We start from the raw sequence: 17,758 nt of genomic DNA, 5'->3' as shown, positions 1-17,758 counted from the left end.
CAAAAGAAACTTAAATTGTTGCTACCTTGCAGGCTTACGTTTTACTACAAGGGGCTGCACTCGATTTAAAAAAAAAAAAAAAAGTACCTTTTTGACTGATCAATTAAATCTTTTTTGTTTCGGCTGTCTATGCGGCAAATGATCTGTTTGGGGTCACTCCTTCAAATAACCAAAAACATTTCATACCAGTTGGTTGAAAATGGAAGAAGCTAACAAAAGAGTAGATGTTTGATCACGACCAAAGACGTTCCTTCCACCTCCATCGTCCAAGTCCTTGCAGATGAGCTCAAGCCACCCCGTCCAAACCGATCCGAATTGGGTTTTTCTGCGTGCCCTAATTTAATCTTTCAAAGAATTAGGCTCTAAAAAAACGTTGGATTCTTTTTGAGCCAATGTTTGTCAGCTTTGGAATTTAAGTACATTGGAAATAAACCTCAGGGCAGCAGCTAATGGTCGGTCAGCTGACAATCTCCCTCTAATACCATCATAGATGTGCTTTTGTAGATGTTCTATTGCCATGCGGAGAGGAGAGAATCCATCATTGTGCTCTTATGTTACGTAAAAAGATTGCATCTGCAGATAAAGGCCCTCGCCTCCTCCTCCTCCTCCCTCGGCTGCAACTGAATTGAGATTTCTTTTACAAGCTGTACTTTTTATTGTCACCGTGGATGAGATCTGCTCCGCTTTAGAACAGCCACTTTACTACGTGTATGTGTGTGCATGTGTGTGTGTGTTTGCAAATAGCCTGATAGGTTTAGTGCCCCATAAACCTTTTTGGTCAAGTAGTCCTGACCCTTGTGCAGATTATTCAGTTTGACCGCTGACCCTGTACATACTGTTATGCGTGTTCTTTTGTTTTCACGCATGCAGGTGTCTGTCCATGACCCCTCAATCCAATATGCTCCGAGCCCACTTTGTGTGTGTGTGTGTGGGGGGGGGGGGTTGTGCCTGTGTGTGTGTGTGTGCGCCCGCGTTGACAAGGAGGCCAATAACATAGTACACCCTCACCCTCCTCTAGCAGAGCGGTGCAGGGCAGTGGGGGAGGGTCGGAGCAGAGCGAGAGAAGACTTGGCGACTTCATTTCATCTTGTAAAGTTTTAACTTTCACAAGTTTCAAGTATCCTAAAGGTCAAGGTTGTGAAATGGAAAAAAGCGTCAAGCGACTGAGAATCAAGCTTTTTTCTTTGCTTTGTGTTCCTCTCGTGCTTGAACATGCATGATCCTCCCACACAGGCATACATAAACATGAACAGTGTTGTATACCGCAGCTCAGATGGGCTGCAAACCTGCCGCGAGAGGCTGAAGCGAGAACCCCAAAACCAACAAAAAAAAAAGTCATCTTGGTTTACATTCGCTCTTCCTCGTTTGGCTCTCACTTCTCATGCACACCGTATTAGGGGCCAGCTGTGTTGGCCCGCACGCTACACATGAGCCTGATTATGACTCAGTATTGCATTACTGACATTCCACCATTGCTCTCCTTTCTGTACTCGCTCTCAGCCCTCCCTCGCTACCTCCTTGTCTTTTTTTTTTTTTTTCCTCTCACCCCTCCACCCCCAACCCACCGCTCGCTGCCTCTACTCGAGCTGGGCAGATTTGCTGAGCAACCGCCTCCCCTCCTCCCTCTTCTACCCGTCCCTTGACCCCCCTCAGCAAAGCCAGAGCAGCGCTTGATCCATATTGCTTCAAATCAACGACCTCATCGCCTCGACGCACGGGCGCTCGTTACACATGTTTCTCTGCCGCTCACCTCCCCAGCATAATATTTCACACACAGCTGTTGAGAGGAAAGAGGATATGAGCGAGGGGAGGGGGTGGAAATTAAAACCTGGCAGGCAGAGCGTGAGGGATGCGTGTGTAAAGTGATTGGCTTTGTACTTCAGTACATTAAGCCCTGTATGTGTGTGTGTGTGTGTGTGTGTTTGCGAGTAAGGGGTGGTGGGGGGTGTCATTAAAAGCAGCTGAAATGACAGATGATTTGGTGATGATTTGGAAGTAACCCTGGCGACAAGAGTGTTGGCTACATGACAGGTAGCAGCTCACCGTCCCCCCCCCAAAATCCCACACTGGGTTAATCCAGAGCAAGGAGGAGTAAGGGGAGAAATGGGCGGGGGGAGTAGGACCGGTGGATGTAGCGGTTGGCAGCGGTGGTTCATAACGCTCGGCGTCACTCTCACAGCCTCGGTGCTGCCCGCCGCGAGTTAGCCGGGCCGAGCCATCTCGAGTCGCTCGGGTCACTTCTTCCCTTCTCTTCCTCCCCGCGTGCCGCCTTCGCGCTTACCTCTCTTGTGTTCTCCTTGCCAGTCAGCCCCTCCCTCCCTCTTCCTGACTTCTTTTCCTCCCCCCTCCCTCGCTCTCCCTCTCTCTCTCTGTGTCACTGGAGAGCGTCTCAGTGTGAAAATGCCATCCTGCTCTCCAGACTGTTGCCTCTTTCAGGCTGTGGAGGTAAGAGACTTGCATTGTGTTTCATTCTTTTTTATCTGGATGTGTGTGTGGGGGTGTGTGTGTGCGTGCGTCTTTTACACATTGTGTTTTTGTGTGCGCGTGCGGTTGGCAAAGTGCAGCGATCGAGACCCCACTGCTTTCCATTTCCCTCCCCTGTCGATGTTTCACAAACTTTTCTCAAACAAAAATCACACGTCATGAAATCACTTTTTAATTGGGGGGGTGGGAGTCTTCTGGCTTCAGAAGGGGCAGGGAGCACGGTGACGTTTTTTTTTTTCTCTCTGTCTCTCCCCCCCTCGCTTATGTTAGGAGGCTCTCTTAGCGTCGCCCGTGATGGTGCTTCTGGTGTTTTGTGCCATTTTCGGCGCCCGGCACGTTTCTAAATGGCGGTGGCGTCGTTTGGCTTGATCTCTCGAGTGGTCCGTTCGCTCTTTTTGTTTCTTGTTTCATGTCATTTTCAACAGTTGCTCCCACTTGCTTTGTGTGCAGTGCGGGGCAGCAGAGTTTGCGATCAGAACGCCTGCTCTAGGCGCAGGATGTGAAGTACGTAGGTGTGCGAGCTTGCACACACACACACACACACACACACATAACCATGCAAACATGTAACGCCTTCTCTTTCACCTAATGTTCGTCGCCGCTGTGGTTTTGAAGCACTTTCTGGTGTTCATGCGCTCATATTTATTGCATGCGTTCGTGTTCGGCGCTGCATGCGAGAGCGAGGGCTTTTTGTGTGAATGTGCAGATGGAGTGGTGTGAAGCAGCTGCTCTCTGGTTATCTGTAGAGCAAACACACTCTCAGGCAAAATTACAGCGAGTTTAAATGTCGCTTTGGGCGCTTGGCTGAAATGGTTCAAAATGGCGCAACAATGGGCGGTACTTGGGCTTTGAACTGTGCCCGCTTGCTGCTCCCAGTGGTGGCATTTTTAAGGACATAATCAAAATGTCCTCCAACTGTGAATATTTTCTACTTTTTCCCTCTCGCCCTTGGTGTTGGCGCGGCAGAAAACCCGTCAGCGTACGATGTGCGCAAGCAAGTTTACATGCATATCCGGGCATGTGCGTGTGAGGGAGTTTGGTTGAGCTGTGGACAAAAGGGCTGAACCCAGCGTGCAGGCACCAGTTTCCGGGACTTTGCTGCGTTTTTTTTTTTTTTTTTTTGAAGAAACTCTCCTGTTGGGGAGCAAACTGAGCGGAACTTTAAGGATGGAATTGACAAAGCATGCGGCATCGGAGGTAAATAGACGTTCCGAGTCCGATTTGTCCTTCCTTTTTTCTTCCAGTCGAATTTTCTTGAAAAGCAGCTTAGGCCGCGTTGCGCCATCCCACTGTCGCGAGACTTCTTCCAGCCTGTGACAAACATGCCCTTGGCCCGTGTGCTCTTTTCAGATAGTGAAGGTGTGGAGCGAGGATGGGGCTGGCAAAGTGGTGGAGATCCCGGCGGACATGACAGCCAGAGACGTGTGCCAGCTCCTGGTCTACAAGAGCCACTGTGTGGACGACAACGCCTGGACGCTGGTGGAGCACCACCCTATCCTCGGCCTTGGTAAGCACTGTGCTAGTTGACATTTATTTTCCGACTTAGTCATTTCTTGAAGGAATTCAGCTTGGATGCATTTATGTCAGGTTTGCATTATAATCTCAGGCAGATTTCGCAAACCTTTTAAAGAATATTTCCCAAACTTACTAGAATTATCTATTCTGTATTTGTCTAGAAAGAAAAGCGCTATTAACATTTCATTTATTATTCTTAATTATTTAAAACAATTTATTACAACGAAAGGTATCTGGCACGCACTTATGGGCCTGCCTGAAATCAACTTGCAGCATTTTACTTTGTGACCCATTTTGGCTCCTGGGCCAAATGTTCATCATACTTTTGAAATTGTAGTCATGGACAGTACATGCAAGCATGAAAATTTGCCTCTGTGTTAACCCCTCACAGTGCTGCTTTCCAACAATTATTTTTTTCATACATTTTTAATCCAACCAGGCTGTAACATGTACAATGAAATGAAGCAGGATGTGATACAACTAAATAAAGATTTATAGGTTGTTTTATCAGAGGACCTTCATGTCATGGTGGCTTGCATGTGTGGGTGGGGATGTTCTTGCGTGTGCGTGTGCGTGTTCACATGAGCATGGGACAAGTGTTTGTATGCCTTCTATACATCCCGCGGAGGAAGTCGTGCTAGCAGGATTCAGCATTTATCTGCTCCCCAAATACACACTTCTTCCTTCCCCCAATCATAAATAAAAAAAAAAAAACAACAACACTGATTTTCACAACGTATGCTTTTGAAGGTTTACCGAGCACCTTTTTCCCGGGTCTGTCTTTGTCCTCCGTGAGGTTTTCCCACTCGCAGACTTGTATTTTTAGAGTCAAAGGATCGCTTTGTGCATTGCTGCTTCATCTGCGTTGCTGGAAAAAAAAAAGTGCACTGGAGAGATGGAATGTGAGGTGAGCCGGCGGAGGGAGGGAAGGAAAAAAAGCAAGCAAAAAGAGGGAGTGACAGAGAAAAAAAAGAAGGAACGGGGGGGGGAGGTGCATGCAGAGAGGCCTGCACAAAAGCGTCACACCAGAGTCGCAAGGAACCAATCGTGGATCTCTGTCGGACGAGCCCCTAGCATGGCTGGCCAATCACTCTGCACTTAAACCTCCATAGGAAATTCCCCCGCTTACTCACTCTCTCTCTCACACACACACACACACACAAAAACGGAGGTCAAACATTTCCACCCATGCGTTGCTGCCACATTCATTTTTAGCAGGCAGCCGTTTGTGTGTGTGTGTTTAATAATAAGACGTGTGCAGGACTGTGGGGAAAAGAATTATGCCAGAAGCTTGCTTGCTTGCTTGTGTGTGTGTGTGTCCTTAGAACATCCTGTCACTATCCGTTTTTTTTAGATCATATACCCTCCACATCAACACACACACTTACTACAGTAATCATGTTAGGCCTGCGTGAGCTCTTAACGTACGCTCGTCTGCGGGCTTGGTGCTCTTTGCGTATGGCTCCTCTGCTCTCGGCAATCAGCCTAAATAGATGACATCATCTTCCTGCAATGCCCACACGGCCAAACCCTCCCCCACTCGCTCCCTTCTTCCCCCCTCGCCATCTCTTGCCACTTCTTTCCCTCCCCTCCACCTTCGCTTTCCTCCCTCCCTGCCTCACAGTGCCTCTTTTCTTCTTGTTGCTGTTACTCGCTTAAACTCTGCTGCTCGTATTCTATCATTGTGGAAGGACAATGATGTGGGAGGCCAAGATTTTATGAGCGTTGCACAATACAGAGCAGCGTATGTTTTAATGTTAGGGAAAAGAGCAAGGACAGATCCACCTCTCAAAAGTCGTAAATAATACAAGGCTACGTATGCATTTTTGAATTGCCGTCTGCTTCAACAGCTCCCAGTGGACAAAATACAAAGATAACACTGTGACTCACGCCGGTTGTCTGTCTGTCTGTCCGTGTATTCCCGGTGGCAGAGAGATGCCTGGAGGACCACGAACTGGTGGTTCAGGTTCAAGCTTCCATGAGCAGCGACAGCAAATTCCTCTTCAGGAAGAACTATGCCAAATATGAATTCTTCAGGAACCCCCTGGTGAGTCTCTCGCATCCCTGTGTTGACCTTTCTGTGACTGCTTCGCTTTAGCACGCAGCCCTGCACACTTCACCATGTTAGTTCTGCTTAGAGCAGCTGATGTTCAGAACATTTTCGTTTTGGTCGCCATTTTTTGTGGCAAACGGTATACTGTGTGCATTTATGTTAAATTCAAATTCAGGCTATAAAAAAGTTTTTAAACCTTAGTGGTTGCCCATTAGTTCACAAAAGTTACCATTGTTCTCGTAATGCTAATATTTTCCTAATGAGGTGATTTTTCGCAATTATCAAGTCCTCTGCTGGTTAACAATGTGGCCTATTTAGACCACAGGTGTCAAATTCATGACCCGGGGGCCAGATCCGGCCCGCCACATCACTTCATGTGGCCCACTAGAGCAAATAGCGATTGTGTGTGAGTTTCCTCTTTTCAGTCTGATCCCTGAAATCTCGTCAGTTAATTGGACTATAGTTGTTCACTTAAATATTTACTGGCCATTTTTTTTTTTTGCAGGAGGAATTTTTAAAATATTCCAAATCAGAAAGATGAATACAAAGGTATTACATTCAAGCGTAACGATAGACTTTTTTTGTGTGTCATAAGCAGAATTCTTTGCAAACCAATATTGTTGAAATGCCGGCCATTTCAATAGATTTATTTGAAAACCACGTTATCAAGTATTAAATATTTTATTGCCCAATAAATTAAAGAATGTTGAGTTAAATATGACTTGTCCTCCTCTGGCCCACCCCATTTAAAAATTGAAGAAAAATGCACTCTCCATCCAAAACTACTGGACCGACAAGGTCTCGTTCAAAATGTCCCATTCAATATGCAAATAAATAGTATCTTCCCTCTAGCTTCTCTGCATTTTTCTTCAAAGCTTTCAGGCAATGGGATTTTCATGTTCATCTGTACTTGCATGGAATCCGATTGTTTGAGTCACTTATGTTAAAATATATTTCCTTCACTATATTTACGTTCCCCTATTCAGAGCTAACCTTTAATTTTGTGAATTCCGAGTTTATTCCCATAAAGTCTTGTTCGTTCCTATGCAAAGTTTCCAAATTGCCGGAATTTTGCCGCCCTTAATGCAATTAATAAATATCAGTATGCGATCCACGTCAATGAAATTCCAATGCAAATGACATCCTTTGTGTTCGTATAACAAACTTCTGTATAGAAATGTAAGAATAGAGGCTTGTTGAAAAAAGATGTCTAAATCCTCCAACTTCCACAATTGCATGTGTTAGTTGGGGCCATCCTGGCATGGCATCTTTAGCCGCGGCTGTACGTTACATGCCGGCGTTACGGTGACATTATTGCCGTGGTGATTTAGGTGTGTGTCAGAGCCAGCAGGTGACCTCAGCTCTGTGGTAATGAGCGCACTAAAACACCAGAGTGCTGGCCGCAGCCTGTCAATCACACTAAGAGTGGCGCTGCTGGCTAAAGGGGATTACATCAGCGGGTGAGATCATACTGCATCTACTCTCAGGCTCAAGTCTCTCTATCGCTCTCTCTCTCTCTCTCTCTCTGTGTTTTTCCATGCAGAACTTTTTTCCAGAGCAGATGGTGGCTTGGTGTCAGGAGTCTGATGGCACAATCCCTCAATCACAGCTCTTACAGGTAAGGAGGGATGACTCAGTGCAAACACACACACACACACACACAGTGCTGCACGTGCGAGTGAATTGTTATCTAACCCCTGCTTTAATCGGAAAACCCAAAATCCTGTCCTTGAACGGAGTGAAACCAGTGGGGGGAAAAAAGCCTCCTCTCCTCCTGAAGGCTGCGACAAGGACATCTGTTGTCTAAAAATATGCATGAACATTCATGCAGAGTCATTGCAATCTGCTAATTGCATTTGCCTGCTGGTGCTCCAGCAATACATTTAGGAATCTCGAAAATGCCATCTTGTATTATTCTTCTTCTTATTTTTACACAAGTATTGCTGTCGTTGCATTCTGTTCTCACTCAATCTTATTCTGTGCTTGACTCGCAGAACTTCCTGAACTCAAGCAGCTGTCCAGAGATTCAGGGCTATCTGTTTGTGAAGGAACCTGGACGCAAGTCCTGGAAGAAGCTCTACATGTTCCTGCGACGCTCCGGCCTCTATTTCTCCACTAAAGGAACATCCAAGGTAGCGTATATCGGCACTCGACAATAATCAAATCAACCCAAATGCGAGAGCAGTGTGCCGGCGCTCAGTTTTGATATAGACTATAATCGAGGATAATTGTATCCCATCGGAATGCACGGTCTTCCACCACTCCCAGGTTTAATTTGAAATATGAGTCACATTTACTGGCATGCTGAAAGAGTGGTTAGCATGGCTGCCTCACAGCAGGAAGATCCCTGGTTAGAAAGGTCAGTTTCCAGTAAGTTCCCTTGACCAAGTTGCTGACACAGGATCTGGATTCCATCTCCAGGCGTGACACTTTCGCTGCCCATTACTCCTCAGTGATGGGTTAAATGCAGAGAACAAATATCGCTCTTGCTTGTAAATGTGACAAAGCAACTTCCCCATTCGTTAGACACTCGGGTTGTCACATGAAACGAGCTACTGTTCGTGCAAGAAATGATTAGACTGTAATTGCGAGTAGATCAGAGAGCTCTTGGCAAGGTGTAATTGATAAGCATGAAAGTGCAAGGCTGTGTAAAACTTTCTAAAGCAGGAGGAGGCTTTTAAAAGCAGTTCTTGTTTTGCCAGGTACCCCGTGCAGTGATTTGAGAAGAGGTGTTGTCTTGCAATTTCTTGATGCCAATGAGAACGCTTGCAGTTGCATTTTGAGCATATGTCAGTTTTTCCATGCTTGATTTGGGAGTCCACTCAATAAAGCATTACAATCATTTAATCTGCTTGTTATTAATGCATCGATTCATTGACTGACGGGAAGTCCCTTCATTTGAAAATATTTTTTAGATTGCAAAATACTCATCTTGTGATGTGGTTGATACGACTTGTGAAATTGAGATGACAGTCAACGATGACAGCCAGATTTCTTGCTTCGGAATTCGAGATGTTTTGCATGTTACACTTGTGAGCCTTTGAAGTTTGTTCGTGTCAAAGTTATCCGTTGGTTAATCTTATTACATTGCATGAGGGTTCATCCCGACTAATGAGAAACTTTGCCATCTGCATACCTTGGCCTATAGTCATTTATGATATATTTGAGTATGAGTTGAGAAAAGCTGACGCACGTAAAGATTGAAAAACAAATGTGACCGTTTGGTGACCCCATGTGTGATGTCCTTTCCTGTGGGATGCAAAGTCTTTTTTCACAGTAGATTTTAAGCTACTTCACGCCGCATTGAAAGCACTCCAGTAGGATTTCATGCTCAAGCGATATGAGAATGGATAATTTTTCTTTTTTTTTTCTTTTGTTTTTTTTTTTTCTTTTTTTTTTTTGCAGTCTATTTTTCTTTTTTTTTTGTAAACGGCATTCACATCTTTGAAGGCAATGGAGACTAATATAGGACATGATTTTCCCTTGACTGAACAGGAGCCCCGACACCTGCAGCTGTTGTCTGATCTGGACGACAGCAACATCTTCACCATTATCACTGGGAGAAAACTACACAATGCCCCGACAGACTACCAGTTCTCCATCAAGGTAACAAACGACAGAAAAAGCTCTAACATCGCATATTTCAATCTGACATATTGCCGCTTTGTAACAAATGTACCTGTTTTGCCTTGGCAAGTATCGTGTGTGTGTGTGGGGGTGTGTGTGCATGTGTGTGTGAGAGTATGTGTGTTAGTGCGGGTGGGTCAGAGGACACAGGGGTTAAAACCACCCAGCAGGGGTTCAAACACACACTCGGCACTATGTGTCCCACTCTCGGAGTTATCTGTGGTGGGTCACCTGCTGATCTGGGATAAGCCCAATGGGATAAGCCCGGATGGTACAGAGAATCTGCCCAACCAACCCCCCTCCGCACCCCCTCAGCTCGCTTACACACACACACACACACGCATGCCAGGCGACCGTCATGTCAGATGCTGTCAGCGGGGGTGACGGTGCAGAATTGGGTTAGGGATTTCACTTGACGGGTGGTGGCTGTATCATTGCTATGGTTACATGAATTAATTCATCGTGAGGGGCTGGCAGGTCCTCATCGCTGCTGGGGGGAAAAAAAAGGACAAAAGCCTGCATGGTGATGCTCGTCTGCTGTATGAGTGTAACGCCGCATTGTGCGCGCACAATCAATGCTCGAGGGTGTAACCAAATCTGCTTCACTCCCCCTGTGAACTCTCTGAGGTGACAACTGCCGCCGGAGAAAGTTTGCGGGCTTTTTATTGCAATCAACCTTTCCGAGTTGAAGAATACAAAGCTCAGGCTGTTGCGTGGAATGCTTAGCATGTAAAAGGCACATTTTATGGCAACTAAATAGAGAATGACATACAGCCACAGATGGTTCTGCTAAATTGCAATTGTAGCGTGCAGCTGAGGTCAGTGAAAGGGAAAAAGTATATACTTGATCAAGTAAGCGCTTTGTTCAATCTGATTGTAATGATGTCGCCACAAAGCTACAGAAACACACTAAGAAGTTAGATGTTAAGTATCAGTCAAAAACAACAAAAAATATATTTTGTCCACGGTGTGTGCGTGTGTGTAAATGCAAACGGTGCCGACCATAATTAATTACGAACATACTTATTGCTAAACGCATTTATTGTAATGTATCCAACATTTATTTTAGTCCTTGGATGGCAAAAAAAAAAATTCAGAAAAATCTTGACATAACAATAGTTTTTTTTGCTATATTTTTCCTTTTTTATTTATATTTCATTTAATTAGCAGCAGTGTGCCAATAAAAGACTCAAAATTCGTTTGGGTCAACATTTTTATTCCATCCGAGTCAATAATGCATGAATCTTAATGTTTTAATTAATACATGAGTGGGAGGTGGGCATCTCCGTCCCAAATTAGGCTCACTGCACTGTACTAAAGTCACGTGCCGCTGCTGTTCTTCTCTTCCAGCCCAGTAAAGCGAGGGGTGACTGTAAGGAGATAAAGATGTTGTGCGCTGAAGACGAGCAGAGCAGGACCTGCTGGATGACCGCCTTCAGACTTCTAAAGGTACCCGAGTTGACCGTTATAAGACTGCACTAAAGCTCATATAGCTTTATAAGGTGTTTTTTTTTTTTTTTTAAATGTATGTTCATCACCTGCACACATTAATTACTTTCCCTCTCTTGTCTTCATAGTATGGCCTTGTCCTGTATAAGAGCTACAGCGTCCCACAGCAGAGGAAGACAAACCTCTCGCATTTTTCCACACCTGTGGTGAGCACCTGCTCTGTGACGTCATCCCCTTGCTGGCATGCTAATGCTAATGCTAATTATCCTCTTAGTCAAGCCATTAATTAACTGATGAATTGCAGAGCTGTTCACTTCTTCCCGTGCCTGATGACACATTTTCAGTACCAGGGGTACCGCCCCCTGAGATATAGAATATAGACTCATGGGGCTATTTAGAACACAATATTGCCAAGAAAATGTTGGTGTTGACTTCCCATTAATGTATTTGCTGGAAAGTTTTCATAATTTTATTCTTAACCTCTTTCTCAGTTCTTTAGAAATGGACCCTTTTTCTATAAAGTGGTACCACATTTTCTGATTGAAAATCTGCTTTAGATTAGATAGATTTTTACTTGACATGCCCTTTTCTTTTTTCCAACTTGTGTGCGTGACAGGAAGTTTGTGTCTTTTCAAATTTGAAGTAGTTGCCGTTGATTAAAATGATTCCAGCAGCAAAGCCAGTAAGCCAAGGGAGACGTTTGTGATTTGGGAGTGGACTGAAGTGGGTCTCTGTGCAGACAGGATTTGTCATGCCCCAGTGAGTGTGTCTGGCTTGTTAGACCTCTGACCTTTGTCCCCCTCCCCCTCTCGCTTCATACCCCCACCTTCCGTCACCCTCGGCCGACCCTTACCACCGCTCCACCCCTACCCTACCCTTTCCTCAACCCGAACAGCGCAGTGTGTCAGAGAACTCCCTGGTGGCGATGGACTTCTCGGGACGGACTGGCCGCGTCATCGACAACCCCGTGGAGGCCCAGAGCGCCGCCCTGGAGGAGGGACAGACATGGAGGGTAAAGCAAAAAGAAGGGGAACGAAATAATCCCCTGGTTTGCTCTGATGGATGCCAATTGGTTCTCATTCCGTTCTTTTCATGTAGAAACGGAGTCAGCGTATGAATGTCCTGGGCAGCCCGTCGCCCTTGCACCCGTCCTCTCTGAGCACAGGTACACGCCAATGCCACACTGTACAAGCGTCCAGTGGAGCTTTGTTACGGTGGGCTAATTTGTCTGTATGTGTATATTTATTAGTCATTCACCGGACGCAGGTTTGGTTTCACGGGCGCATCATGAGAGAAGAAGCCCATAAAATGATCATGCAACAAGGCCAAGTCGACGGGTAAGGTGGTTTCTATTGTCAACTCTTTTCCTTCGTGTACCTTTTGGACGTAACTTTGTTTCTCTTCTTCTTCGAGGCATCCTAGTCAGCATTTAATAGCAAATGACAAATTTGAGCGCATTTGTTGCCCACATAATAAACGTGTTTGTTTTGTTGCCCAGGTCAGTCGCATTTTCCGACGCCCACGTGAAAAATGAGTGGGCTCAAGCAAAAGGCACCATCTTCTAAGTTCTTTATCAAATTCAGATGAAAGCTCCTAAAATTCAAATTCAAAAGAAAGGAAATAGCCTCACTTTTGCACTTTCTGTATTATTCCACATCGATTTTACATGTCAAGAATGCTTCAGGGCTAATTAACAACAGATAATTGTGCACAGTCGACATGTGCCTGCTTGCTATTTATCCTCCTTAACTTTTGCACTTCTCTCTTGCATTTTCGTAGGTTATTCCTCTTGCGGGACAGTCAAAGTAACCCCAAGGCCTTCGTGCTCACCTTGTGCCACCACCAGAAGATCAAGCACTTCCAAATTTTACCGGTCAGTGAAATAAGATGAAGTGCTATATGCTGGAAATGTAGATCCATTTGAAGTGCAGAGGTGGATTATTATGTTTGGAAGTCATGGCAGGCTGCTATCAGTCAAAAAGAAATAATTGGAAAAGAAAATGGTAATCTTTTGAAAAATGTTCATTTGTGTTTGAACTGGCAAACAAGTTTCATTTTTATTTTTATAAATGCTCCTAAATGGACATAGTCGTGTTGCGTAATGTGGAAAAATCACAAGCCAGCCAATGGACCGCCTTTAGCTTTGATTACAGCAAGCATTTCCTTTTGGCATCATCTCGCTAATCTTATGCAATCACACAACATTCATTTCCATCCAGAGCTGCATTCATTTTTGTATGAAAGATAAGAGAGTTGGACCTCTGTGGACAAATCTTCTCTGACATATCCCAAAGATTCTTATGGGATTAAGGTCTGGTCTGGACTTTCTTCTTATACCCTGCCCATTACTTTGGAACGTGGTCCATCTGGACTCATTGGATCACATGATCTTTTTTTCCATTGCTCCAGAGCACAATGTTATGCTCCCTAGCAAATTGAAGCCGTATTTTGCACCGATTTAAGTGGTTTTCTGGAGTCGACAGAGCCGTTTAGAACATGTAGTAGTGCTTTTGTGCAACCCCAATGCCATTGAAGTTGTGTAAATTGGATATAAAATAGGAATATAATGATTTGCGAATCCTGCACAACCTATATTTAGTTGAATACACTACAAAGGCAAAATATGCCCCCAAAACAGCTGAGACGGGCTCATGTTTACCGCTGTGTTACATCAGCTTTTCTTTTAACCACATCCAATAAACGTTTGGGAACTGTGCAAACTAATTGTTGAAGCTTTCAAAGGGGAATTCGCTCCAATTCTTGCTTGATGTACAGCTTCCGTTCTGTTCAACCGTCCAGAGTCTCCGTTGTCATATAACATATTTTCAACGGGAGACAGGTCTGGACTGCAGGCAGGCCAGTCTAGTACCCGCACTCTTTTACGACAAAGCCACGCTGTTGCCCGTGCCATTGGCGCTAACGCAGCTCCATATCACAGATGCTGGCTTTTGAACTTTGCTTCCATAACGGTCCGGATGGTTCTTTTCCTCTTTTCCCCAGAGGACACAATAACCACAATTTCCAAAAACAATCTGAAATCGTCAGACCACGGAACACTTTTCCACTTTGCATCAGTCCTTCTTAGCTGCACTCGGGCCCAGAGAGGCTGGTGGCGTTTCTGGGTGTTGTTGATAAATTTTTTTTTTTTTGCTTTGCCTAGTTGAGTTTGAAGTTTCACTTCAAAGTTGTTTTCTTCTTCTTCTTCTTCTCTCTTAATTACTGGGGCACACTTGTAATGTGATTTGTCATGTGTTGCTAACTGCCCTCTTCCGTTTTGTGGCGTGAAGTGTGAGGAAGACGGTCAGGTGTTCTTCAGCCTGGACGACGGTGCCACCAAGTTCACCGACCTGATCCACTTAGTGGAGTTCTACCAGCTCAACAGAGGAGTGCTGCCCTGCAAGCTCAAACACCCGTGCACCGCCGTGGCCTTGTGACACTCCTTCTCCACACCCCTTTCAATTTTTTGTTTGCACACCTCCTTACCAACAACCCTCTCTCCCCCACTGAGATCCCTCCTATCCACCCTACGCCCCGGTGAGTCGAGTCTGGGTGAAGAAGTGAAGCGAGCTTTTCTCCGCCTTATTGCTTTTTGGAGGTTTGAAAGGTCGCCGAACGTCGTGGATTGTGGACTCCAGCGTTGTCGCCACGGAGAGCAGAACGCTTGTGATGGTGCACAGAAGCTCGTGAATGATGGCTCTTCTTCCACTTAAACACCCCAGCCCCCCACCGACCCCACCCTATCTCCCCCAGGCCTGATAAGCTGTGGTGCAGGAAGCGCCACCCGACTTCTTCTTCATTGATCATCAGGGATGGAGGGGAATCCCTCCGGGTCTCGAGCTAACTTTGGATCCGGGAGGTTTTCTCAACCTGTGCAGTCCAGTCTGGATAAGCTGACACCGTGACACCGCCCACTCCACCAAACAACACGCCCACCCCTAACCCCGCTTCCCACCCGAACCCACCCCATTTGTGTGGCTCTACTGCTGTGTCCAGGATCAAGTCAAGCGCGAGGAGAAGGATCTAAACAAGCAGAGGCTTATCAGAAAGGACAAAGGAATGTTTATCAGGAAGGCCGTGACGAGCCTCTCTTTTAGACTTGATTACTTGATGTCATTTTAATGCTGTTTTATTACTGTTGATTCAATGCAGAACTAGTTTGCACTCGTGTGCGGGGGGAGGGGGGTGGCACCGGTCAATCGTCGTCATCATACTCATCCTCCTCTTCCAAATGGGAGAAACATGCATGTCGATATCCAGCCACGCTGATGGGATTAGAAACAAAAAAAGTGGGGGTGGGAGGGGCAAAGAGAGTCCCGGTTGATGATGCAGTGCCTTTCCGAAAGGTTTGGGAACATCTCGGAGCTTTATGTAGCTCGTAGCACCGCGGCCACACTACTGTAGTAACGACAAGAAAGAGAGAATGAAAGTGCGAGGAGGAGGAGGAGGAACGTCTGAATTCCGCCGAGACCATTTGAAATGAAAATTTATTTGTTGGCTTTGTGAATGTCATTTTGCTTTTATTACCCCCCCCCACCCCTACCACCCTCCCGAGTCTGTTCTCAGCTCGCTGCTTGCACATTTTTAATGATCCTGACGTAAGAGTAAATGGTCGGAGGCATCCTGATTACTGCCGCCTCCCCAACCCCCCTTCGCCCCCCCCCCCCACTCAGAAGAGACAAATCAAAGAAAAGCACTCCCACAATTTTTTTTTGAAAGCGTGGAAACGAACAAAAAGACTTGAAGTGTGAAACTCAGCTGACTGCGCATCAAAGACACAATCAAATGAGCTTCACTTGCCTTAAGTGAAAACAATGAGCCTTGTACATACAATTGAAACGTATATATGAAGATGCACACACAGCGATGATTAACAACCATTTTTTGGGAAACGGATGCCACTGTCGCAACTATATGCTAACTATGAAGCAACAGCTAGCCACAAGCCTGGCTTGCATAGGCCGACTAAAATACTCTGACAGCTCATATTCTTCATTTAATCCATACACAAAAGATTGTTTTTTTCCCCCCCTTGGGCTTGCTGCTGGGTACATTTTACTGTGCTAAGCTAAATGTTGCTCGCTGTCGGCTCACTTGTGGCTCAAACACACTCCTTATTTTTGCTAATTGGTCAAAAGTCAAACTGGGTCATGACCTAAATTCAAAAACAAAACAAAAAAAACATTGGGATCCAAACCATCACGTGATGTCTGTTGGTTTAACGATGGAGCAGCAACCAGCTCGCTCACTTGGCTAACTAGCATGAGTTACCAAATCCACCCAAAAGGTCATCCTTTAATCCTTACAGGTATTAGTAAAGTTGTGTGTAGTTGTTTTGTGCTAAACTGTGCGTTTCTGGCTGAATTTCAGCAAGCAAATATGCTTTTGGGGTGTTTTCTGGCACTAATGAGCTGTACTTTATGGACGTTGAAATTCCGTACAAGTCTGGTGATAGGCCAGATATTTGAACACATTTGAAAAATTTAACTTCACTGCCCCTCTTTATAGTAAGAAATATAGTGTTGATTCCAACACAATTTATTTTATTTTATTATTTTTTTTAAACAATCCAAACTTTGTACTTACTCCTGTCGGAGAGGATGTTCTAAAAGTTATTCCCCCGCGCTTTACGACGACCCTGCCATCTCCCGAAAATGCATCTTGTACCAGAGCAGGGTTAGCACAAGGCGCAGCGCCGTGTCACTTTGCCCCACGTGACCAACCGGGGCGGACTCTCTCCAGGGATTGGATAATGCTTGAACCCCTTCGTCCCTCCCTGCCCTCACGCTCCCACCTGTGTCCAGCCTGTAAGCTATGAGCCTGTGGTGAATACGTGCGTGTGTGTAAGTGTGTGTGCGAGTATGGCTCGACTGTTATTGTGAACTGCTGGTCATCCAACTTGCCTTTTGGAGACAATGCGGAAGGTCAGGAAAGTGAAGTGATGCCTTAGATTCACATGTTATTAGTGGAGGGGGGGAGTTGAACCACATCTCGAGACATCAGTAGGCACTTTTCCCCACCCCCACCACCTCTTTTTTTTTTTTTTTTGTTTTTTGTTGTTTTTTTTTTATTTTCGTTTGAAATCACTGTGTCCAACATGAAACAGCCATCTAGTGCATCCTTGGTTTCCGAATGAATGAGTATGTGAAGACTATGGTGGAGCTCGAACACTGTACCTTAGGTCACAGATCACTATGTATGGCTGTTATGCTTTGCCCATAACGCCGTGTAAAATGAAGAATGCTATTTTGTCCTTAATTGATTTGTTGATTATGTATACATTGACATTGTGTCATAGCTTATCAATTTTTTGTCACTATATATATTATATATATATATATTTATATATGTATTATATATATTTATATATATATATTTATATTTATTATATATATATATATATATATATAATTATATATATATTATATATATAATTATATATATATTATATATATATTATATATATAATTATATATTATATATATATATTATATATATATATATATTTTATATATATTAGATATATGTTTATATATATATATATTATATATATGTTTATTTATATATATATATATTATTTATATATATTTATATATATTTATATATATTATATATATATTTATATATATTATA

The 17,758-nt window shown here is 44.5% G+C and overlaps 1 protein-coding gene across 1 annotated transcript in view; it reads left to right on the top strand.

The window, feature by feature from the left end:
- The window catches only part of LOC148321490 (growth factor receptor-bound protein 10-like), a 31,272-nt gene extending 14,982 nt beyond the window's left edge, over nt 1–16,290 (top strand). Inside the window, exons 6-17 of the mRNA XM_088278658.1 lie at nt 3,835–3,991; nt 5,931–6,046; nt 7,596–7,670; nt 8,047–8,184; nt 9,548–9,658; nt 11,030–11,128; nt 11,257–11,334; nt 12,024–12,140; nt 12,227–12,293; nt 12,378–12,465; nt 12,908–13,001; nt 14,416–16,290. Of these exons, the coding sequence (XP_088134784.1) occupies nt 3,835–3,991; nt 5,931–6,046; nt 7,596–7,670; nt 8,047–8,184; nt 9,548–9,658; nt 11,030–11,128; nt 11,257–11,334; nt 12,024–12,140; nt 12,227–12,293; nt 12,378–12,465; nt 12,908–13,001; nt 14,416–14,562 (1,287 nt within the window). The 3' untranslated portion in view covers nt 14,563–16,290. The remainder of the gene's footprint in view (nt 1–3,834; nt 3,992–5,930; nt 6,047–7,595; nt 7,671–8,046; nt 8,185–9,547; nt 9,659–11,029; nt 11,129–11,256; nt 11,335–12,023; nt 12,141–12,226; nt 12,294–12,377; nt 12,466–12,907; nt 13,002–14,415) is intronic.
- Nucleotides 16,291–17,758: the final 1,468 nt, after the last annotated feature.

Source organism: Idiotropiscis lumnitzeri, chromosome 16 (genome assembly GCF_059441095.1).
Source record: "Idiotropiscis lumnitzeri isolate Australia: NSW breed Sydney's pygmy pipehorse chromosome 16, RoL_Ilum_1.0, whole genome shotgun sequence".
NCBI classification, from domain to species: domain Eukaryota; kingdom Metazoa; phylum Chordata; class Actinopteri; order Syngnathiformes; family Syngnathidae; genus Idiotropiscis; species Idiotropiscis lumnitzeri.
This window is presented reverse-complemented; position numbering and strand designations above follow the sequence as displayed.